The 24,190-nt window shown below is 39.5% G+C and overlaps 1 protein-coding gene across 1 annotated transcript in view; it reads left to right on the top strand.

Annotated features, from left to right (window-relative positions):
• LAMA3 (laminin, alpha 3) overlaps positions 1-24,190 on the top strand; it is a gene marked incomplete at both ends in the record, with an annotated part of 81,889 nt that overhangs the window by 19,933 nt on the left and 37,766 nt on the right. The window contains 11 exons of the mRNA XM_009710193.1: positions 2,031-2,149; positions 6,737-6,827; positions 7,993-8,124; positions 9,919-9,981; positions 12,457-12,591; positions 16,781-16,827; positions 17,753-17,852; positions 18,991-19,043; positions 19,432-19,537; positions 21,281-21,380; positions 21,844-22,000. Coding sequence (XP_009708495.1) covers positions 2,031-2,149; positions 6,737-6,827; positions 7,993-8,124; positions 9,919-9,981; positions 12,457-12,591; positions 16,781-16,827; positions 17,753-17,852; positions 18,991-19,043; positions 19,432-19,537; positions 21,281-21,380; positions 21,844-22,000 — 1,103 coding nt within the window. The remainder of the gene's footprint in view (positions 1-2,030; positions 2,150-6,736; positions 6,828-7,992; positions 8,125-9,918; positions 9,982-12,456; positions 12,592-16,780; positions 16,828-17,752; positions 17,853-18,990; positions 19,044-19,431; positions 19,538-21,280; positions 21,381-21,843; positions 22,001-24,190) is intronic.

Raw genomic sequence — 24,190 nt, forward strand, 5'->3', positions numbered from 1 at the left:
ATTCTGAGCAAATGTGTTGGCAGCCTGCAGTTTCCTTTGTGTCCGGCCTAATTTATTTTCCTCGTCTGCCTTTCCTGAGAGCAGCGTAGCTGGTGGGTACAAAGAGTTAACAGGGGAACTTTACTTGAAAGCCAAAGAGATGTACCTATATAATGAGTTTGAGGAATAAGGAGATGGCTTGTTTAATCAAGCTGAGGGGGGGTGCGAGGAGGAAGGTGGTTAAAACGTTTGTTAGAAGATAGGCATGTTGGGACACAATTTTTGGATAATATTTGAAATGTCATTTAAATTCCCTTCTTTGAAAGGAAAACACTTTCTGCCAGGAAAGAGATAGACAAAGAACATAAATAATGTCATGTTTTGAGTTTATAGAAGATCATCTACAAGAATCTGAGCCAAAACAACTTTGCTTCTAACCACCTCTGAAAAAATACCCTTTTTAGTATGGATTGCTCCTAGCAGTTTGAGGTGATTTGTTGAGAGTATTGGCCAGGTGCAAACCTCTTTTCCCGGCAGCCAGTAGTGAAGGAATTAAAGCAACCTTATTAAGCTTCCCAGAAGCCTGAGGTCCCTTGGAAGAAACTGATTGAAAGAGGTTGATGGGAGCTTGTAGGGATAAACCCAATCTTTTGCTGTGAGTTTCCCAGTACTGTATGGGTCAGCAAATGACCCAAAGTGGTGAGAAGATGCTTGATGAGGTAGAAGGGGTTTCTATTCCCCTGTGACAGAAAATGCTATTGCTGTAATCAGAGCAAATAATTTCCCGTAGCTGTTAGAAGACATACTTGTGAACTGTGGCTCACAGATGGTTTGGCCCTAGAGGCAAGGAACTGTTATTTACATTGTAAATCTTTTTTGCGTTTTTTTTTTTTTATGTTCTCTTCTTTCCTTTTCTAACTTAGTGTCTTTGAACCAGCGTCTCATTTGTGCAATGCTTTATTTTCTTGAAGAATTATATGAATAAAAACACCCAAGATTTTCACAGGCTATCACAGCCTGGCCAGGGAACCCAGTCTTGATCTGTCTGGCTCCTGTCAGTAGACCATAAAGGGAACCTGAGCGCAGGCCACCACCTCAGCTGTGTTGTTGGTAGTTTCTAGGAAAGGGTTTCCTTGTCCAAAGCTGTTCAGATATAAAGACGTGGAGGAGATACAGAGAATGATCCAGTTTCCCTTCTCTTGTCTGTATGATTCTATCTAGAGATGGATTCAGAGCCACTTTACCTTTATTTCGCTTAACAGAAAGGAAAAGTAAAGGAAAGGAGCTAACCACAAACCACCCAAAGTAAAATACATCACAGCTGAGACTATAAACAACCATACTCTGGGGAAATGAGTTATCTCAGTCACCTAATTCTATCCTTTTCTAGATAATAATAATATATTATTGACGGTGGTATTATTGTTCTTCATACCATACTCTTTAAACAGTACTTCTTTTTGAATCCACAATTCTCAGGAAGTAGAATCAACTCATACTTAAAAAGTCTCCATTCAGAAGAAAGCAGGTGGGTAAATGTATAGCCAAGTTTGCTGGTATATCTGTATTTATGGCTGAGTATGAGAGTTCTTTGGTGTAGGTATTTTTGTTCAAATGTGTATATCTTATCTATAATTGTTTATTTTAAATAAAGATTTAGTGCACACAGCTTCAGCCCAGGTGTGTTTTTTAGACATGGAAAAATAGAATAAGAGTTTAAACATGTTGTTTATAATTTTTAAAAACTACTGAGACTGTTCTTCTGGAGCTTCCCAGTTCTGCATTTATACATAAATATATAGTTTTGAGACGGTACAACTGTTGCCTCCTGTGATAAGCTTAGCAGCACACGTTTTCTTTGTGTGTACATGATCTTGCCATGTTTCTGATATGAAAATCCAGTTGTTACAGGTAAATATGTGCATTTGAGCATATTCCAACATACCTGAGTGTATGCATACATAAAAAAATCTAAGCTGCTTTTTCACCTGTGCTACACTACTGAATTCCAGCTTTATAAAGCAAGCTGACTTGGAATATTACTTTTTCAGCCTGCAATTGCCATGGACATGCAACTGATTGCTACTATGATCCTGATGTTGATCAGCGTCAAGAAAGCTTAAACATCCATGGGCATTATGAAGGTGGAGGAGTCTGCATTAACTGCCAGGTAAAAAGGTCATTTTGGTCAGTTTAAATAAGTGACATTTGAAGAAGGGCTACTGAAGTGGGACTGTATCCACACAAATAGTTTGGAGGCTGACCTGTCTAGACAGCTCCATTTCTCTGGTGCTGCTTGAACTCCAAGCAGTGGAAAAGGTGTCTGAAAATAATTTACATTGTACAACATTACTTGTTAATGTGTAAAAGACACATATAAATTTTATTTATGCTCAGTCTTGTGTGATTCAAATAAAGCCACACAATGCAACAATTAAATCAACTACAAAAATTCCTTTTCTGTTACTACAAACTCTGCCATTTCCCTGTTTAACAGAAGGAAGTAAAATTAACCAAATAAAATTCCAGCTCAGGCCAGCTGGTTCCTTACTGCAGCAAAACACAGAGGGCTCTCCTTCATCAGCAGAAGTAAAGGACGGCATAGGCTGTACCAAGAAGGAAGCTTCTAGGTATTGAAAAAGCCCAGGATCGTAGAAGGGACCTTTGGAAGTCATGTAGACTTAGTGCTCCACTCAAACCAAGGCTAGATGCAAAGTTATATCAGGTTGCACTGAGAAGTGTCCAGTTGAGTTCTGAAAATTTCTGAGGGTGCAGATTACACAGACTCTGGGTAATCTTTTACAGCACTTAATCACTTTCATGGTGAAAAGATTTTTGTTACTGTTCAGTAGGAATTTCCCCAATTGCAACTTGTGACAGTTGGCTTTGTCCTTTTGCTGTGCACGTCTGAGAAGAGTTGGCTCTGTCTTCTGCATAACCACCTCTTAGGTAGAGGAAAACTGCCATTAGATACCTCTACCATCCTTGAACATCTCTTCTCCAAGCTATCCAAAGCCATTCTCACAGTTTCTCCATACATGTCACGTGCTCCAGCCCCATAACTGTCTTAGAGGCTTGGTTGGATTGAATCAGCAAATGTAAATTTAGAATCAGAGACTGTCCTGTAATGACAGATACAGTGTAATAACATGTCCTTGGAAAGAGAAAGAATGTCTCTCATCCTAAGTAACTTTTGTTCTACTCTGGCTGATTACTATCAGGAAAGATCATACAAGGCTCTGATCAACTTGATCTAATCTTGGACTTATCTCTGCTTTGAGTGGGACTGAATCACCTGACCTCCTGAGGTTCCTTACAAACCAAAATTATTCAATGGTTTGGTGATTTCAGGGTTAAATGCATCTAGACTTATTTGGAAGTCTGTCTTCCTGTTGTTGTCAAGTCATCTAAGTATGATGACAAGCAGCTGAGCAGAACGTAATTCAGAGGGAAAATTATCATCAAGCCTATGTTTCTATGGAACCTCTGCATCATGATTTCTGTATTACCATGCTGTGCATTTAAAAATATAGCTGTATTTAGGCAACAAAAAAAATGAATACCCAGTAAAACTTATGGAGTATGTTTTCCATCTTATTGCTGCAATATAATCAGATATTGTCCAAAAGGCAGTCAGAAGAGAGTACAGTTATTTTTACTAGCATGAGTAGAAGAAATGTTCTTTGTCTTCCAGTTGACATTTCTGTGCAGAACTTTGTTCATGCAGTCTGGTAAGATTTATCATGTTGGTCTTTCCTGTCAGCTCTTTGTTCATGAAAGAACATTTCTCTTATATTCCTTCCAGGACAGAAATGAGGAAAATTAATCTAAATCTGTAAGTCCTGTTATATGACCGATACTAATTGTTTGTAACCTGATTTTGTGGAAGTTATACTGGATTAAATGAGTTTACCATAAATCTAATTATAGCATTTTTTTTCATGGATAAAGCACGTGAATTTAACTTTACTTTTTCTGTTTGTGTTAGGGAAGAAAGTGTTAGGAATAGATGCCCGAACAAAGAAATGATAGAATTGAAGTGTTGCATACAAAGATAGATTCAGTTTCTTTAGAGCCTGATAACAAGGGAGCTCTGGAAATTGCATAGTCCAGCCCCCTACTGAGAGCAGGTCTAATTAGATCAGATTGCTGAGGGACTTGTTCAGTCTATCCTTGAACACCTCCAAGGACACAGATGCCACAACCACTCATGGCAACCTGTTTCACTGTTTGACTACCTTCATGATAATTTTTTTTTCCCCTAATACCTAATTGGAATTTTTTGTGTTCCAATCTGTGCTTGTTGCCTCTCATCTTATTGCTGTGCACCTCTGACAAGAGCCTGGCTCTATCCCCTCTGTATCCTCTGATCTGGTAGCTGTAGACAGCAATAAGTTCTCCCTTCTCTTCTTACTGCTGAAGATACCCAGCTGTCTCAGCCTCTTCTTGGATGTCTTGTGCTTCAGTCCCTGACAATCATGGTGGCTCTGTCCACCCCATGTCCACAGCACCAGTCATCTTGTCACAGAGATCAGTGAGGTTGACTGGGCATACTGTGCCCTAAGTAAATTTATGTTGAATAGGCCCAATCACCTTCCTGTCCTTCGTGTGTTCTATGATGCTTTGTTCATTGGATTTCCTTCCCCACTGAGCAATGGGCCTCTGCTCCCATTGGCTTTTCTTTTGCTGCTGAGGTACTCCTAGAAACCTTTCTTTTTTTGCTTCACCTTCCTTGCTAGTTTTAACTCCAGCTAAGGTTTGGCTTTCCTAACTCCACTCCTACATATGTGGGCAATGTCTTTGTATTGCCACCAAGTAGCCTATCCCTCCTTCCACCTTCTGCGTACTTTCTTTTTGAGTTTGAGATCAATCAGGAGCTCTGTATTGATCTGTGCTGGCCTTCTGCCACAGTTGCTTGACTTTCTGCACATTGGAAAGAACTGTTCTTGTTCTAAGGAGGCTGTCCATGAGAATCAACTAGCTCTCCTGGCCCCTTTCCCCTCCAGGGCAGTTTCACACAGGATCTTGCCAAGCAGATACATGAACAAGCCAAAATCTGGTTTTCTGAAGCCCAGGACTGTAATTGTGCTGTTTGACTTGCTTACTTGTCTCAGGATCTTAAAATCCGCAGTCTTGTGGTCACTGCAGCCAAGACTGCCCTCAACCTTCATATGTTCTTTCTTGTTAGTGGGTGTCAGTTTGAACAGAGCAACTTTCCTAACTGGTTCATGAACCTCTACATCCAGAAATTGTCTTTGATACATTCGAAATAACTTCTGGATTGCTTTCACCCAGCTGCATTGCCCTTCTGGTTAAAGTCATCCACAACTACTAGAGTTCCCTAATGAAGGCTTCATTTGCCTTCTTGTTCAGATGGTCCGTACCAGACTCCTACTGCAGTGTCAGCTGTGCTGGTCTGTCCTCTGATCCTTACCCTCAAGCTCTGCACAGGTTTGTCACCTGCCCCAAGCCCCAGGGAGAGGCCCAGGCACTCTCTACAGCCCTGTGGCATCCACCTCCTGCAGCTCTGTCTGGGGTGTGCCTCTGATGTGCCACCAGAGTTTGCACCGGTAGTCTCGAAAGAATGTGCCCTGCAATGTGTTGAGACCATCGCTGCACAATCTCCAAGTAACCCTAAACAGTCTTGAGCAGAGATCCTGGGCCCCTCTGTGGTCCTGCCGTGCTAAGTGCTGCGACAACCACTGCGTCTCCATCCGCTGTGCGATGTGAGCATCACCTTCCCTGATCGAATGTCAGCCTTTCCCATCAGTAGCTCAGATCTGAAGATGCTAGAGGAGGCTCACAGCAAAGCTGGAAGCAGAACCCAAAACTGCTGTGCAAACTGAGAGCGCTAACCACGAGCAGCAGCCCCAGCAGCATCTAGAGTGCCTTGCTCGCAAACTGCCCCACCAGTCCCTCCGTTAAATGCTGGGTCCCTGCTTGGCCCTGAATTGCAACACTCTCTAATGGGGAACTAAACAGCGAGTGGGAGCTGGGGGAAGCTGCTTTGGTTGCTCCAGGGCAAAGCTTCCCCCTCTGGTTTCTTGCTCATGAGACTACAAGCTTGCCAGGATACCTCCTGACAGTGATTTACTCAGTTGGTGCATGCCATCGCTGCTGCATGCTCCTGCTGCCCCACCGCAGGTGAGAGCTTTGCTGCACAAGTGGAAATACGCTCAGGACTGTGTTCACAGGGGAGTTACATATTTTTGCTGCAGTTCAAATTACTCAGGATGTGTGCCTAAAACATATGTTTACAGAGACATATACTTTTCTGATGGAAGATCTGTTTTGTGCTGACCTGACTGATCAGATTTTGGTTGACTTTGATGTTGCTGATCTTAGATATAGGGTATTCAAAAAAGTAATATATAGTATGAGGAAAAATTCATGATGCAGTTGCCTGAATGATATATACGTTATGATAAGAAAGTAGCATAAAAAGGGATAGCATGTGATAGGGAAAAGAGATTTCTTTTTCCCTAGATTTTTTTTTAAATAGCTCTTTTTTATAATGCTTTAAAGATAAAATTCAGCTGCTTTATGTAAGAATACCATGATTCAGAAATCTGTAGAGAACAAGTCTTAAAGAACACGTACTGACGAATGCTGTCGCTACTGCAGTCATGTTCCATTTTTTCCTGTGCTGATCCTTTCTTAGTTGTATATAGAAACAGTGTAAAGGATGTTATTGTTTCTTAATTCCTCCAAGTTCCCCTTTTTATCTCATATTCTCCTTTTGTTTTATTTTGCACAGCATAACACAGCTGGTATTAATTGTGAGAAATGTGCAAAAGGTTACTATCGTCCTTACGGTGTTCCAGCGAGAGCTCCTGACGGCTGTATACGTGAGTCTTTCTTTATTAAGTATGTTCTCATGGTGGCGGCTTGCGGGTTTTTTTTTGGCTATAATCAAGGCATGGAATGTATCTTCTGGGGAGGAAAGATGAACAAGTGGCCAAAAGATGTTGGAGAACAACTGCAAATGACTTTCTGTGTTGCTTTAGACCCTTTTAATGATAGTCTTCTCAATGTATGTGTCATACGAGCCTAAAGCTTCAGATGAGCAGCAGGATGATAGGAGGAAGTAAGCCAGAAAAGGCTGCTGAGGAGATAGGATCATGTAGGCTGCTACACACCCCACAGTGAGGAGGCGTGACCTCTAGGAAGCTACTCTCATCTCCCACCCTCATGACCTTGCTTCTCTTACCTCACATGTACATCAGAGAGCTATCCTTTGGCTCTTGGTCACTTGAAAATTTTATTCTATAGCTCAAAAGGTCATGAGGATCACTACTCCTATTTTATGCAGTACTGAACCTAACGACTAACAAATGATGCAATAGGATCTTCTCTTAGCTCTCTGATGTACATGTGAGGTATCCTTTGGCTCTTGGTCACTTGAAAATTTTATTCTATAGCTCAAAAGGTCATGAGGATCACTACTCCTATTTTATGCAGTACTGAACCTAACGACTAACAAATGATGCAATAGGATAATTACTAATTTAACATTTAAAAAAGAAGAACTGAGTAAGAGATAAAGGTTGAAGTACAAACAGGCTGAAGGAGCCTTGTGAGGTGGGAGGAAGCTACAGTTTGTTGTATTTGGGTATTGACATGAATAGGATGTCAACAGAGCCGTGGTGTTGCACGTTGTGTGTAAAGGAAGGTGGATGGAGCATGGTACTTAGCCTGGACCATGGAGGGAGATGAGTGGATGCCACAGAAAAGATAGTTGCTTCAGTGCTGTGGAGTAATAACATGCAGCTTTCTGAATTAAAAAAACGTAAACACTAAGAAAATGACATAGGTCTTACTTCCAAGGGGTATCACAAAGATTAATTGGTGATATAAAGAACTTGGAAAATATATAACAGCATGCAAATGTTAATTCTTTAAAGAATGAGGCATTCACAACTGCAAATTTACTATTATAATGCCATTGTGCACTGCTGTAAAAAGCAAATTAATTCCTTTCCGAAATGTGCCTAATTGCTGATACTTCCCTAGCCTGCAGTTGTAACTCGGAGCACGCAGAGGGCTGTGAGGAAGGGTCTGGCCGCTGCTTCTGTAAGCAGAATTTCCAGGGAGAAAACTGTGAACGCTGTGCTGATGGGTTCTATGGTTATCCATTCTGTGTCTGTAAGTATACAAATAAAAATGCCTCTTTTCCCATATTTTAAAGTTGCATTAAAGAATTAACAGTTTTCATTACATTTGACTTGGTTAAAACATCTGGCATTTCAGCTTCACATGTTTACACGTACTGATAAATCAGTTGTCATAACACTGAAGAGAGTCTGGTTTATTGTACAAAATGATGGTTAGTTGAAAACCAAATAGATTGTGCTCCATTCTCACAATTCTGAGTTCATTTAAGACATCTTCATCGAGGCTACAGCCTATCTCTCAGTAAGTCATGAACTCCAGTCCTAAAACTGTGGACAAATTGTTTAAACCACTTGGACTGGGAAGTGGAACATGATTTAGTGAGAGAAAGAGAGGAGAAAATGGTTATGTGTTCTCCCCGACACCTCCTAAGATTTGGAACTTGCATCCATGATAAACAAAGCTTGTGGGCTTTCAGAGGATTCTAAAATAAATAAAAGTAATTCTAAAATAGTACCTGCATGATGTTGGAAATGCTCTCCTGGCAAAGCATAAGGCTCTCAGCCATGCTCTCTTATTTTTGCTATACTGTGAGTAGGTGCAGATATGTGATTGAAGGAAGGGTTCAAGTTTGTTTCAGATTTTTTAAGAAGTCATTGAAGGAAAGGTGTTTGTAAATCCAAAGAAAATAAACATTAGAAAAGAAGATGTGACTCAGAACTGCTGAGTGCTTCCATTTACTGAAAATGGTAATAGAATGCTATCTAATGCTATTGATTAATTGAAAATTAGATTTTTACTTTAAAATAAGGAGATTAAAATTCAGTGTTGGAAATTCAGAAAATTAAATGCTTTCCCCATAAACAAATTATATATAAAATAACTGAGAAGAAAATGTAACATCAGGATTATGTTTGCTGCATAAAAGCTTGTGACTCCATGAACAGATTCTCAAAATGCATCGGTGGGATGTTTTGTGTCCTCAAGAGAAGCGTGTCTCTGACAACTGATGAAACAGGTGGTGTTCTGGGGCAAGATTTGAGGTCTAACTAAAAGAGTAGTACTGTGATAAAAATGGAAGAAGAGGGAAATCAATACAAAACAAAGGAAAAAAAATGTAAAAAATTGGATATTGTTTGAATTCAATGACTGTGATAGAATAAATCCTCTCTGTACAGTGCATTCTAGATTATCATATGTCATGTATCCTCTTGCTTGTAATCCAACATTTTCAATAAGTTCAGCTCAGGTAGGCCTTGATCTAAGTCCCACTGATGTTTGTAGCTTATCAACTTTGGATCCCATCCTAATGGAGGAATGTTTGTTGGGATGTCTTTCCCATTCCTAATCTAGAGGATTCTCCAATAAAAAGCTCCCAAGATGTACCATATATGTCACGAATTCTGGCAGTTCAGGTAGCGAGTCATAATGCCACATAGCAGGAGATGGGCCTTCAGCTGGAAGCAGAAAATGTGAAATAAATATGGAGCTCACTAGGTAGCTCTCATAACGCTGTCTAGCATAATAAATCTTTCTGCACAAAAGGGTAGGGAGCAGGGAAGCAACCTGGTAGCATTTCCAAATGGTGTCTGACCTTTCATATAATTCTTTCGAGAAGCGATGTTTGTACCTGAATTGGAGATCAAAAGTAAAATGTTTCTTATCCTGTTCCTAAGTGAAAGAAATCTAAGCTGAAGTTGATTACTAGAGTCAGGTGAATATCATGCTCTCTATATTGACAGGAGATGACTTCATTGTTTGTCATGATTTTTAATGAAATGAATGTGTTGGTTTCAAATACGCCTCATTGTTTCTTTTGTTTTAAAGATACTTCTGTATATCCTTTCACTTCTCCAAATCCAAGAGATGCTATGGCTGGTGACATAATAGGCAAGTTCTTGTTTTGTTTTTTTTTTCCCCCCCATTTCACTGTTTTTACCCATGTAGCCATTTTTCACTGTTTCACTGGTGCTTGCTCTTTCATGGACACTTACATAGTAATTTTGCCTCTGTTAGTATTTATCTTTCAGAGAGCCTTTATTCTTGCCAGAAGTTCATCATACTGTCATGTTCGTATTAAACAGTTTAGTGGGCTAGTTTCAGAAAGATTTACGGATCAAAATAAGTTTGACCAGCCTCTGGCAAACATCTGCAGAGGAGGCTGACCATCTTGTTTGGTGCTCTTATAAACAGATCCATCAAGATTTCTGACGCATAACAACTTGTCAGCTGCTTTGTGGTGTAAATCGCTTTCTTAAGGCTAACTGGCCTCTGCTTCTGGACTGTCCTCTTGCACCTGGCAAGTTGTACATTGCCCTTGGCAGTGGAGGACTGTGATTTCTGAGAGCGCTACATAATTCTTGTTTAGCCCACTGCAAAGGTGCCTGAAATCCATACAATGATTCCCTCAGTGGGCTTATATTTTTTAGTATATATTATTGTACTGCAGAACAGAGACATCATCACAGCTAGCACTTAATCACATACATACTTGTAGTGCACTTCAGGATTAATCACTTTAAAAAATCTCAAGACCTTTTTCATATCCTAAAATCAACATTCTTCCCCTTTATTTCTATTAGCTTTAATAGAACTGGAGTTTATGTTGGCAAATGAAAAAGTGTTTTCTTCTGTGAATGTAGCAGACACTTAGATATAAGCAGATAGTACAAGTCCATGTATGTATTTACAAGTCTCAGTTGTTTTCTTGGAAGTGTCTACAGTTACCATCACAGCCCACAAAGCCTCAGTGTCCTGTACCACTCATCTCCTTTGTACAGCATCCAAAATAATGGCCCTGGTAGGCCTCTGGGTATGCTCTGTCGCATATCCCCTTCTCTCACATATTTTTAAAAGGAAGAAGAAAGAAAATGATGAAGAAAAATGAATAAATACAAAGAAGAGAAAACAGATTTTGAGCTATTTACATTTTCAAGGAGTAGTATCTGAGTCTGAAGGTATAGGCTGCCTCTAAGTGGAAACTTCTGTGTCCGTAGAAGCTGTAAATTTGTGCTGGCAGACTAAGCATGATTACAGATTATTATTTTTTAAAATGAGATTTGCATGCAAGGGTCATACAAATAGTTTTGTCAGTTTGAGAGTAATAATTACTAAGCACTGATCTGTTTTTCTCTGCAAAAGTATGAGGAGTTATGTGATTTTACGCACTAACTTTGTTCCTTTCTTTCTTTTCCTTTCCTGTTGTAACTAGAAGGTGGCTGCAAACCAGGATATTTTGGCCCCCAGTGTCTGCGTAAGTGCCATAGTTTCCTTGATGCTTGGAGCCTGCGCTCTGGCATAAACGCCAGCCTTCGGCTTCCAAGTGAAATAGGAACTTTAAGATCGTAACACTGCAAATGTTTTCTTTACAAATGTGCTCTTCAGCGTGCCAGTGCCATGGCGCAGGAGTGCTGGGCGGTGACTGCGATGGAAATACCGGACAGTGCAGATGTCGAACCGGATTTGGGGGTTTTTCTTGTGATACCTGTGCAGCTGGGTATTTTCATTACCCCTTCTGCCAGGGTAAGCCAAATGTTCTCTTTCGGCAAGCATATCAAAAATACAGACCCGAGTTTTATATTGAAGGATGAAGTTTTCAGTGTTTGTAAGGGGCTCTCCCAAAACTCACAGAAGTCAAAGAAGAAGAAGAAAAATGTGATGAGGGGAAACTTCTATGTAAAAGTGCCCCTGCTTCCTTGATTGCTCTCTGCTGTGCAATGCAGCTGTCAGATTCCGTTTTGGAGTTGGATTTAGTAACATTGATGAAATTAGAATACCTTTGGGAACATTTCTGTTACTTATCCTTGTTTTTAAAAAAAATTGTGTTTAATTTGAGTTTGCAACCTCACTTTGATGCACCAAGCTGCCCTTTCTAATCAATACTAGAAAAAATGACTTTTTAAACTTTATTGACCATCTCTGTACTGTCTTTTTAGGCACTTTATTAACCCCTCTCACCTGAGATTGTAAATCCCACTCATAAATTGTTTCATTTTAGTCTTGAAAAGGATGGAATTACTTTCAATAGTTGGCATACCACTTGGGATCAATAAAGCAGACTCTGAGTGGGGAGAGGCCAAGAGTAGTGCTTCAACACAGATATTGAACCCAGTAGTTACTTTGAGCCAGATTCTTTTGCTCTTTTGTTAATGAGTCTCCATCAATGCTGAATTATTATTGATGTGGGCAATCAGTAAAAGCTGTTACAAATGAAAATAAATCTGATGGGAATATTTTGGTCCTGTTGAGCATCAGGGACTTGCTTTTTCTTTTCCTTTTTTTTTTTTTTTCTTAATTTGAAGAAAGATAAAAGAAGAGAGCTTGTACAGAGGTGGCTGCCTCTGAAATGTCTTTTCTCTTTTGCAGTGTGTGAATGCAACTTGGCGGGTACCCAGCCTGAAATCTGTGATTTTCTTGGGAGGTGTCTTTGTCGCGCAGGGGTAACTGGACTTCAGTGTGACGACTGTCACCCTGGCCACCACTCATTCCCTGCCTGTCAAGGTAAGGCTGCCAATTGCATGTACAGCATCAAACAGGGCCCTGAAAAGGCAGACAGGAGTGCTTTTCAGGTACTGTTTTTGCAGTGGCTGAAGCAATGTTCACAGCAGTAAATGGGCAAGGGACTCTTGTGCTATACGGTGAAATCCTCATATATTCTAATTTTCCAGTTCCAGACATGTTTCCATAGTAGGGAAGAATTATATAGTCTGTTTTCTCACAGTTTGGTTTTTTTTTCTTTTTCCATGGTCAGAGTGTTTGATAAGCCTCAGTCAGCACAGCTGTCTTACTAATAACCAAAGGATTTGAAAGCCTTTATCACATGGAGGCCTACAGCATCAGACCGTGCTTGGCTGCTAAGGAACTGGCATAGCAGAGCTGTGAAGCACTAATCTACTTTTGTAGAGGGTCTTAGTGTGGTACCTTGTAAAATGTGTGTTCTGTAAATCTGAAAATTAGAAGCTCCCATTTTGCTCTTCACGGCGATTTCTCACTCATTTTAAGATCATCCGACAGGCACAGAGCCAACCTCTGTCCATGTAATCATGAAACATGACAGTTCTCCATGGGATTTCAGCAGTGTAGCCGCCACCAAGGGCTACCCTGTTTTTTACAAGAGAGGGCAATTGATGAAGTGTACCCTTGAATATCATAATGGTCTTGTGTGCGTATGAGGAATTCGTCAAGTCCTGTCTGGCCCCTAGGTTTTGTCTGCCTTTGCAGTGAGTGAGAGAGAGGCCCTTAATCCTTAGTGAGTTTTACATTGGGAAAGAATATAGAATATTGCTGAGTTCTGGTATGAACTTTCCTGTAGAGCTTAAAAAAGATCTATGTTGAACATTATGATGTACTTTCTTCTATCTCATTATTTGTGGTTATTGACTATGGCAGTCTTCTTTCTTTTGGGCTTATGTATTTGTTTATCTCCTATAAATGGACAGCAGAATTCTTTATGCCCTTGCAAAGATCTATTATGTTGTGTTACCGAACACAATGGGTGGAATAAAGAAATACCACATGACTGTGTCTTTGTGATCTGGAGTAGATTAGCATTTTTTAATGAAAAACATAAAATCAGGATTCTGCGTTGGTACACACTGTTCAGTGGTTTTAAAGTACTCTAACCATTTTTTTTTTCTTAGAACTGAATCGGGTAGCAATCTTAAAGCAAATCAAATCTGTATTGAATACATTTGAACTTTTAACACCAAAAGCTGAAAAGAGACACAAAACCTTAAAAGAGCATGCAAAAACATTATAAAAGATGGATAAAAATAGTTGAAAACACTGTCAGTGGGATTACTCAAAACTGCTGCAGTTCACAGCTTGCTCCGTTAAAATAAGCTGCCATGGGTTTAAATTTAAACTAATGCAGCATGCTGCAAACGGTGGTGGTGGAAAGTGAGCAGCCCAGCGTGCTACTCCTATTTGGAGTTGTCGTGTTCTGAAGTGAGGTAGATCTATAACTTTGTGGCTGCTGCAGCTAGAACTGATCTCTCTGGTCTTGCCTTGTTGAACTCAATAGAAGCTTTATTCGATAGGAGTGATATCAAAATAAAGCCTTTAAACAAATCAGTGTTATTAAAATGAGGAGAGAATGTAATATAATGTTCAGCTGGGGGTGGACTCTAGTGTAGGTGATGTTTTTGGAAGCTTCAATATTTGTATTTATTTTATACTAACTTCCTAGCAAGCCCTGCGTCTTTCCAGGCATCTTTGAAGTAAATGCAACAAAGTCAGATGTCCTTGACTGCAGCAGAAAAAGGAACTGAAAGCGGGAACCAGGAACATGAACATGGAACAGAAAGTGTTTGTTTTATATTTCTGTCAATCAGCCGTTTCTATCAGTCATAAAATCCAAGTGATTAACTGCAACACTTCGGCTTACACCTGGGGCAGCTGGGATTCCCGGATGGGCTCCCATTCACGTACCTATCAAGTGTGACCCTGGGTAACATCCAGCATTGTTTCAATAGAATAGCATGCCTTATCTGTGATAGAGCTGTTAGCCTAAAGTAGTGGTAACTCCAAGACAAGTTTGTTGTTATAGTCTGACAGCAGCTTTTGTTATAGTCTGACAATGTGCCTTGTGTATTATATGCAGATTCCTGCAGTGCACTTGCTTGCCAGCTTGTAGAATTAAGATGTCAGCAGTTTTTACCTTGTGCATCATTTATTTGTGCATCACGAAGTTGTGCTTGTGTAATGTTACTAATAAGCTTCTTGTTAGCGATTAGACCTAGCCTAGCTTGTGGGTGCTGTTTCTCAGAAGTTATTTTTTAAAGATGTCAAGTACTTCTCTCATGTGACATTCTTTCCTTTCTAAGATGGATTTCTGTCCCTTACACATGTATTTTACAAGGGATCAAACTTAAGTCTCTAAACTGTACATTATAGAATTGCAGTAAGGACCTGGTTATCAGTGGTTGAGGAGGCAATTACGGTATAAGCATCTATTTCAGGATATTTATTTTTGGTGGTAAAATTATGATTCATCTGGTTTCCTCATGCTTGCTTTACATTCAAAGGGAACATTTTTGGCAAATTCTGGTTTAAGTAACTGCTGGTTTTAGACATATATTTGTCAGGATAGTTATTATTTTTTTTCTCTGTGCAGAATGTAACTGTGATGCTGTTGGCTCAGTGGAGAATACATGTGATCCTAGAGGTCAGTGTCTGTGCCACAGTAACTATGCTGGACTTAGATGTGACCAGTGTGCTCCAGGTTATTACGGCTATCCCAGCTGCTTGCGTGAGTAAAAGCCTTTCCTCCTTTTACTGGGGTTTCTCTTCTTATTTCTGCAATACATAAGAAAATAAATTTTCTCAAATACATTTCTGTCTAAAACTACCTATGTACCCATGATATTTTTTGTTCCATCCAAAGCTGGCAACAATAACACTGAAGATCTAGGGAGTGGCCAGGCTTCCTGGCAGGCACACGCTCTGGTAGTCCTCCCTGGCACATCATCGCGATTCCTGTGCTAGCTGGATTAATGTGAGCATGGCAACGTTTGGCCTTGATGCAGTTGTATCACTCTTTTTAAAATATGAAATCTAATGCTTAGGCTGGGCAATGAGCATTTACCTTTATGAGTTCTGGCTCACCCAACTTAAAGAATATAAGCTGTGTTTGAACTGATTTGGGATTCTAGTATTTGACACACTGTCTTGTAAACTTTTAAGTAAGTGCATTAGTGTGTTCTCTTGACATGTGCCAGTATTGCATCATAAATTGTAGTCTAGAGCAGCTTAACCCTGCAAATCTTCCATCATATCAACATTTTTTCCTGCCCATGTGGATCAATTGATCAGGCCCAGAATGTGTGTATAGGTTTTTCACATCACGCAGAGGGAAACCTGCAGACACTGTCATTAAAATCAGCAAGCTACTTCATCATCATGAACAGGATTGCTCTTTCCTAGAAATCAAAATATTATTAGTGCTAAAGAAGGAACGTATCCTCAGAATTCTGCTATTACTAGTCACCACAACCACAGCAAGAAAAAATAATCTGACAGGTTTGTTCTCTCTTTTTAGGAGACTGGCTACTAGTTTACTAAAATAATTGTCATTAACCATTTCACCCTTAGACTCTATCAGAGCAAAGATTAATCCCCTGGGCTGTAGCAGCATTGTTCTTTTTTGTGGCATTATTCTTATTTAAGCTGTGTGTGTAAATCTTGGCACAACTGAGACCTTACGCAGGAATCTCAAACAGTAAGACTGTTGCGTGCTGTATTTGCCAAGCTTTCTTCTGACCTCCTCTGCCATCAGATCTAAAGGTGTGATGGGCATACAATTTTATATTCTATATTTCGCCATCACATTTTTAAGTGCAGGTCAAATTACAGAATTTGCCCTGTGCTTTCTGTAACCATAAGAAGATCAAGAAAGCAGAAAGCCAAAACCAAGCCTGCTGTTAGGATGGGACAAAGAAGTTGAGGAAGAAAGGTTTATTATGGTTCCATATAATCCTACCTGTTTCTGTCAAGAACGGAGGAAGTAAACAATGTCAAGATGGTACAGGTCACCTCAAACTTGTAGGTTCCAAGCAGAGGTGAGGACCCTGTGAGTTCTAGGAGGACCTTGTGAGCTGTTTATTGGAAATATATTACGTCTGCACTACTATATTCCACAGCTCTGTTTACAAAAGATCTTTCAATGTGTTTGTTTTCTAATTTCATAAAGGTGTCAACAGTGAATGTGACCCTTCAGGTAGCGTTGGTTCTCATTCCGTAAGTATTCTACTATTGCAGCTAACAGTATGTGTTAATAATTCATGTGCCTTTGTGGAACACATTCACTTCATTGCTCAAGTCCTGAAGCCTGCTCTTAGGCTGTGAAAGAATTGCATGAGCTTATTTGCAAAGTAAGACTGGAAATAAACTTTGTGTTTTGTTCTTTGATCATACCAGTGCAATTAGCTGCTGATGGCGGGGTTTTTTTATCTGTTACATATAGAATATGCATACTGTTTATGTCTTCTAGGTATGCTGCAACACTAATATATACATGCAGATATGCATATAAGCCTATGCATGTGTCGAAGACCTTCTGGTTCTGGGTTGCAACAGGCTGTTTCAGCATCAAATTATTCTTAAGAAAATTATTATCTCTTTGTAACTGTTGCTATTCCACTATTATTGTTATTAATACAGTGATGGTTATTAGTAGTAGCATATTACCAGAAATCACAGTCTCTGCTAAATGTGTAGCAAAGAAGACCCAGAGGGTAAGTCTGAGTGATGGAGGAGGTGTCTATGTAGGCTAATGTATACAGCTATGTGTGTCTTCCACCAATAAAGGAAGGCGTAAATATGAGAATTAATTATTATTTTTAAGAAAATTTGTTTTTTAGACTTTTTGCAAAACAGTTAATACTTTAGAATAGTTCTAATAAGGCTGTAAAAGAATTGGAAAGTACATCTGTTGGGACATTTAGAATTAATTAGATATGGAAAAAATACGCAGGGTGGAACAGTCTTGTGCTGATAGTATAAGACAGAAAAATCTAAGAAGTCTGAATCAGCCTCAGTTTCCATGCATCTGTAAAAGTCAGTGAACTGCCTGAGATGTTAATATTAGGTTTTTCTTGATACTAAAGAGCAGTAAGTTTTTTATGAAAACAATGAACCCATTTTAACTCCGTTCTGTCATTAGGGCTATTGTCAATGTCTTCAGCACGTTGAAGGTCCTACCTGTAGTAAATGCAAACCATTGTACTGGAACCTGGCCAAAGAAAACCCCGAGGGATGTACGGGTACGGCTTCATGACATTTCTTTGGCTTATGGAATGTGTTAAATTCATTTGAAAGTCATCTTTATTCACTGACACCATCTTTGATGCTCAGTGACTTTCACAACTCTTGTTAACAGCATGCTTTTCATGCTACTTAATAGTAAATTCAAATTATCCGTGATACCAGCAGTTACTTTTAGAAATTAGAGCATAATTTCATGAGTGTTTGCTAGTGCTGGACCAAGGTGCGCTCTGAGTTAGTGATATGTACTTCATACAGCCCTATGGCAGTTTTACTGGAGTGAGACAGGACTTCTGCCCTTGACACTGAAACCAGGATTTGGCTCATTGTTTTGAGAAAAAGGTTCTTTTTTTCGTTTATTATCATGTCCTAGCTTGTAAAGGAGTGAAAAGCCTTCTTGTGGCCTCAGGGTGTAACAAATCTGTTATGGTTTATATCTATATAATACCAATCTGTTTGCAATTTTCAATGTTTGCTAACAGCAAGTGTGTGTTTTTCCAACAGATTCTACCACAACAGCCACCTAGATAGGATGAGTAGCCTTAGAGCTGATACTGATATCATTGCATCTTTGACTCTAAATCTCTAAATTCTATGCAGTCTAAACATCTCCTCAAAGATTGATTACTGCACCTTTCATGTAATTCACTAACTCTGCCTTCAGCAGTCACGGAGTCAACATATTGGGTTTCACCAAACCTCTAAGTCAGCATAGCTCCTTCCCACAATATTTGCTTGATTTGTATTTCATACGGAGGGTTGAACTGGTCCCAAAGTAACACTGCAGAATAGAAGGTGCCAGTCAGGCTGGAAGACACTGTTTTGCATCAATTGTCTGAATGTTTGTAAAAAAGAAAACAGTTGTAAATCCAAACTCAAGACTGTTTTTGTTAAACACAAGTTAAAACACATTAAAACGCACCAGTAAATCACACTTACACAGAAGTCCTCGTTCTTTCTGCTTTAGTTTTTGCTTCTCACCTTGTGTCAGTATCTGTCTGCTGTTCTGAACCTTCCAAAGTAAAATCCACCTTGTGGCACTATGACTCAAAACTGCAGATTCAGGGTGGTGGTTTTTTTTCCTGCAAAGTATCTTGCAAAGACAAAATGCAGATTGTGTTTTTTTTATCTGTGCAGCATGCCAGTGTGATATGAGTGGAACACTAAGTGGAGTCGGAGAATGTCAGCAGGTAAAGTGAAATTAAAAGAAAGACTTTAATTAAATTGATTTTTGTAATGATAAATTGTAACATTTGGTAAGGTAGAAATCTTAGTACTGATTATTACTTTTGCACATAAAGTAGCTGGTTTTATACAACAAAGAAGCAGTTTTATACAGCAGTTTTATACATCCTAGGGATGTCTAAAAGTTCTGAAAACTTTTTATCATCTTGAGTTTATGTATTTTCTAGTCTGTTCATTGAAGATGATAAATGGCAGAAGTTATGTCCAGATAATATTTTTTGTTGAGATTAGAATGTTTTTCCTCTTTAGGATTAGAGGGAATTCAAAGTGTTGAAAGATTAAAGTTCTGAAAAAGGTGCTCAAGCATTTTTGATGAAACTGTTTTCTTCACAGGAAAATGGGCATTGTTACTGCAAAGCTAATGTTTGTGGAGATTCCTGTGACACTTGTGAAGCTGGTTATTATGCTCTTGAAAACAAGAATTATTTTGGCTGCCGAGGTAAAATGAATAAAGGACATCTCTAGTAGCACATTTGCACTTAGCACAACAGTCTTTAGAATCCCCTAGGTTGTATAAAATGGAGATGTATTTGTTGAATCACTCGTGCACAGCAGTTTGTAGTACTGCTTGTCATCGCTTGTAACCCGTGTAACTCCTCCTTTGCTTTCCAAAGGGAGAAAGAACAAAGCAGATGTTACCACTGTGGTTCCCAGCCATTTTCTGGCTTGCTCACGTGAGGAAAGGTGTTCCTCATTGCCCTTCAGCTTGCTTCCCCTGTGCCTCATTTACCACCACTTGCCTGAGCCTTCTCGGTCAAAGCCCGCAGTGAGATCGCACAAGGGGCTGCTGAAGGTGTTATCTTATCAAATAAGATAACTGAGAGTCGTTCCTCCTCTCACTCCTCCCCAGTTGTGGGGCCAGGGATGGCTGATTTTCCTGCAAGTGTTACCTGTAAGAGTGGTAGCTGTCTATTCCGCTTAGCAGTTTTCTAGGTCTGCTGCCATGATAAAAACTTAAAATGTTAGAACGGATACTAGCTTGATTTTTTTTTTTTTTCAGGTATATTTGTGTATTGCTTTAGCCCAGGGCTCAACATGTTTTGAAGCAGAGCCAGATGTAGCTATGAAGTGGAGAAAGTGGACCTTCTTCTGAAGGATACTTGCTCTGCCATGTGTTTTGAGGGATGTAGGGCTACTTCAAGAGTTCCCTTCCCTCCTTGTCCCCCCCACTGTAGATTTAGGTTTGTTAAAATTACTGAAAGCACTTTAACTGAGTTCAGTGTGCTTTACACCTGTCCAGGGTTGATACAAGAGATTTATTTTTAAAGCACTGAAGTACTTCTAACATCATTTAATATGAGCAAATAATGGCTACTGTATCAAACAAAGCTGCCATGCCTAATGTGCAAACCAAGGAGTTAATGAAGGGGATCTGGTTTCACATAGGTGTCAAATACTTTAATTATCCCTGATTTCAGTGAGATTACAGGTGCTTAACATTTCTTAGAAAACAGGACGCTTTTACACTATGATGTAAATACATGTTTAGGAACTTTCAATCTTCCAATTCAGCTTGAAACTATTATCCTAGACATACTTGTTCCTTAGTACAATATATCATACCTTGTTACTAGAAGTGTCCTTTAGTTTGTGCCACAAGTCCTGTCTCCTGTAGAAAGTAATTCAATATTGTTGTCCAGTATTGGTTAAAAATATGCATGCGCTATTGTATGAACACATATGTTCTTGTTGTGTGCAATTTTTATAAGAGAAATTAAATACTGGGGTACCAGACTCTGAAAAATTAACACAGTTTTTGTAAGTTAGGTCTCTGTTTTTGCAGGTTTTTAAAAATTATTCCTCATGAATTGCTGTAGAAATTCTGACTTATTAGCAAAATATTTGAATGACTATTCTGCAAAACTGTAGTCCTGCATTTAGTAATGTGGCATGGCTTATTACTTGTGATTTTTTGAAAAAAAAATAAAAAGTGGCTTTTGTCACATTCCAAGGAGAAATAAAGAAAACAACCACGAACATGAGAAGCCAGAACTAATTGCAGCTTATGCGTGTGTGTTACCATGTGTTTGAAAGAGTCTGAGGGGAGGGGAGCCTGAAGGGCTCTGGAGGGAGAAAACAAGTAATTAATGGTGTTTAATTAGCAAAAGTGAAGTGTGTTTTCTGGTAACTTTTATCACTTTTTTTCTGATGGTATATTTGACTTCTGCTTTTTGCCTGACAGGCTGCCTGTGTGATGTTGGAGGATCCCTCAGCCCAGCATGTGCCGAGCCCTGGGGTGGCTGCCGGTGCAGGGCACATGTCGTGGGGACGGCCTGTCAGGAGTGAGTCTGGCTGTAGCTCCCCATAGCTCGTGCTTCAGCATAGCTCTTTTGAAACTGCCCACAAGTCCTTTTCTATCCTTTCATGTGAGATTCTAAATTTCTTGATAAATAAGCTGATAAATTGTATTAGTTATTGGTATTCATTTTGCTGGGCAGTTTTCTTCTGTTATTTTAATAAGATTTTTTAACTTGTTTCCTTAAATAACCAATACTTGTTTTGCAATAGTATTGCCTATGTATCTCTATCTATCAAGAATTATGTAGGAAAATGTATGTAAGCTGTAAAAGCTTCTGGAAAGAGAATTCTCATTACATCCATCTTATGAGCTGTCTTAAATTTATTAGCTGCTATCAGGATTCCCCAGGCATCAGTAGGTCACCTCCCTTCTGCTGCTTTATTCTCTTAAGATGTAGACCATACAGCAACTGGTAATTCTTTGTTACTTTTTTTTCTCCTTGAAAGGCCTGAAAAAAATTATTTTTTCCCTGATTTGCACCACATGAAGTTTGAGATTGAAGACGGTACTACTGTCAAGGGAAGAGAAATTCGTTTTGGCTATGATCCTCAGGAATTTCCTAGCTTCAGTTGGAGAGGATATGCCCGGATGTCCTCTATACAAGTAAGCTGGTATTTCGCTCAGGGCTTTATGGTGAAAACATAGGTGTATGGTATGTATGTTTCTATAGTACTGCTGTGTGTGTGCAAGGTCATGGGGAAACCAGAAAAAAGGACAAGATCTCACTAATCTGAACCCTTTGAACCCACTGTATCGCCGTTTGGGTTAGTGAGTGTTGGTATTATTGTAAGGTCATTGTTTGTGCAAGTATGTGTTCTTCAGAAATGTTCTTTGAGGATTTTGTTGTAAGAAATAGGCATTTTGCAATAAGTGTAAAGAAAAGAACTAATATCTTTAGTCTACAACACAGTTCCCTGGCAGTCTGCATCATAAGATTTTCAGGTACCGTCACAGTGCTGTCACTGAAGTCTTCTTACACTTGCAACTTATATTGAGTGAAGAAAAGAAAGGTGCAAACTTTTATTAGGAATGATTTTATTAGGAAGATTTGTGATTTGGTAAAAGAAGCTGTGAGCAGGAGCATATTGGCAACGTTTATTTTAGTCTCATGACAGTCTACAAATAAACTAAACAACAGCAGAGAGAATAAGTAAATCACAGGAAGAAAGTCACCATCATTTAATTGTGGGAGAAAGGACCTGTCTGACTTTGGACTGAACTGCTGAGCAAGTGAACCAGGATTTAAAATAGTAGATTTAAGCAATAAATGGGATTTGCTCACTCTTCTTAGAAGTAGTACTCTAGTATAGTTGTGTCCAGCCTCCATAAGTTGTCCAAGGACTAATGGATCACTATAGACTGAGACATAAGCACATAACCATTGCACAAGTGTAGTGATTTCTTTCTGTTCATTTTTCAATCTTTGTTCTTTTGTTGGGTGTTTTATACCAGAGCTTATATTTGTTGGATTTTCAGAATTCTTCCACATTCACAAATGAAGGCAACTCTCTAGTAGCTGTGAGTTCTTAACTTCTGCTTTCTAACTCAGCTGCTTTTTGCATTTCATATCCGGTGGCATTTTGTAAGGAGGTAGTGAAAGCGCTTAGTCTCTAATCTTGCTAAAAGTGTGCATTATTTTGCTTACCTGGCTAAAGCTTTTCACTCAGGTACATAATTGCCAGCTCCAGGCCCTCCTTAGTTAGATCCTTGCATAAATGATATAGTCTCAGGTTCTTCATTCCAAGGAACTTTCCTAATTTTGACATAGCTATCCTGTGTCTTGCAGGATCCTGAAATAGTCCTCCTGGCATTTATTTTGTAGAAGACAAATAGTGTTACCGTATCTACCACACAAAAGGCTAATGTAACAACTTTTTGTGAAAAGAAACTATTTCAATACAATAAAAAAATTTTGAGATGAAATAAATAAGCTGATGGTGACCTGAGTGGAGGTCGCTGATGCCCTGTCATGCTGCCGACATGGATGTTTCATTACAGACTGAAAAGCTGACAGTCTGGCTCACATTTTAAAGCACTGGCCAGAGTTGCCTAAGTTTGTGACAGAGCTCAAAGAATAATTTCTCCCCACTCCCTGCCTTTGCTTGAAGCCAGGGACCAACATGTCTTCCTCCCTCATTCCTCACATGTCTCTTCTTTCTCTCCCTTCACTGTGTCTTCCAGATTTTCCATAAAAGCTTAGAAAACATTTTGATAAATGTCCCAAAGCATGTTTCTTTATTTCTTTTGCCTTTTCTTTTTCGTTTACATCTATTTTTCAAGTGTTCCCTCAGTGCCTATCTTGTCCATGCAGTATCCTTCAGAAGTCATCCTTCTCCATTCAAAACAACACTTGTAAAACTTTCCCCCTCTTGTCTTTATTTTCCATTCTGGTCCACTTCCCTTCTGCAATCACCTAGATTTTAGCTATCTGGTCTCTGTAGATCTCTCAGCCCTGCCATCTGTCGTATGTCTGTCTTTGCTTTCTGCTTTGCACTTCTGTTAAGAAGGCGGAGGTCTCTGGGATGATGATGACAGAAATGAGGGATGTACATTCAGAGCAGCTTATGGGAACTGGCAATCTTGCATTTATTGTAGCTTTTAGGAGTAAGAGAAAATGAAGCTTTGTGCTCCGTTCTCAAATGTATGGAAGAGAGGAAACCTGTGTGCATTTGGGGAAGCAGAACGGACCACAGTGGTGGGGAGGTCACTGTACCGCCAGCGTCTTGGAAAGGGACAGCGAGTGGATGTTGAGTGAGCTGGTGGGAGCTGGATTATAAGAGTGGATTTAGGATA

The sequence above is a fragment of the Cariama cristata genome, unplaced genomic scaffold, assembly GCF_000690535.1.
Source record: "Cariama cristata isolate BGI_N322 unplaced genomic scaffold, ASM69053v1 scaffold3921, whole genome shotgun sequence".
Taxonomy (NCBI): Eukaryota; Metazoa; Chordata; class Aves; order Cariamiformes; family Cariamidae; genus Cariama; species Cariama cristata.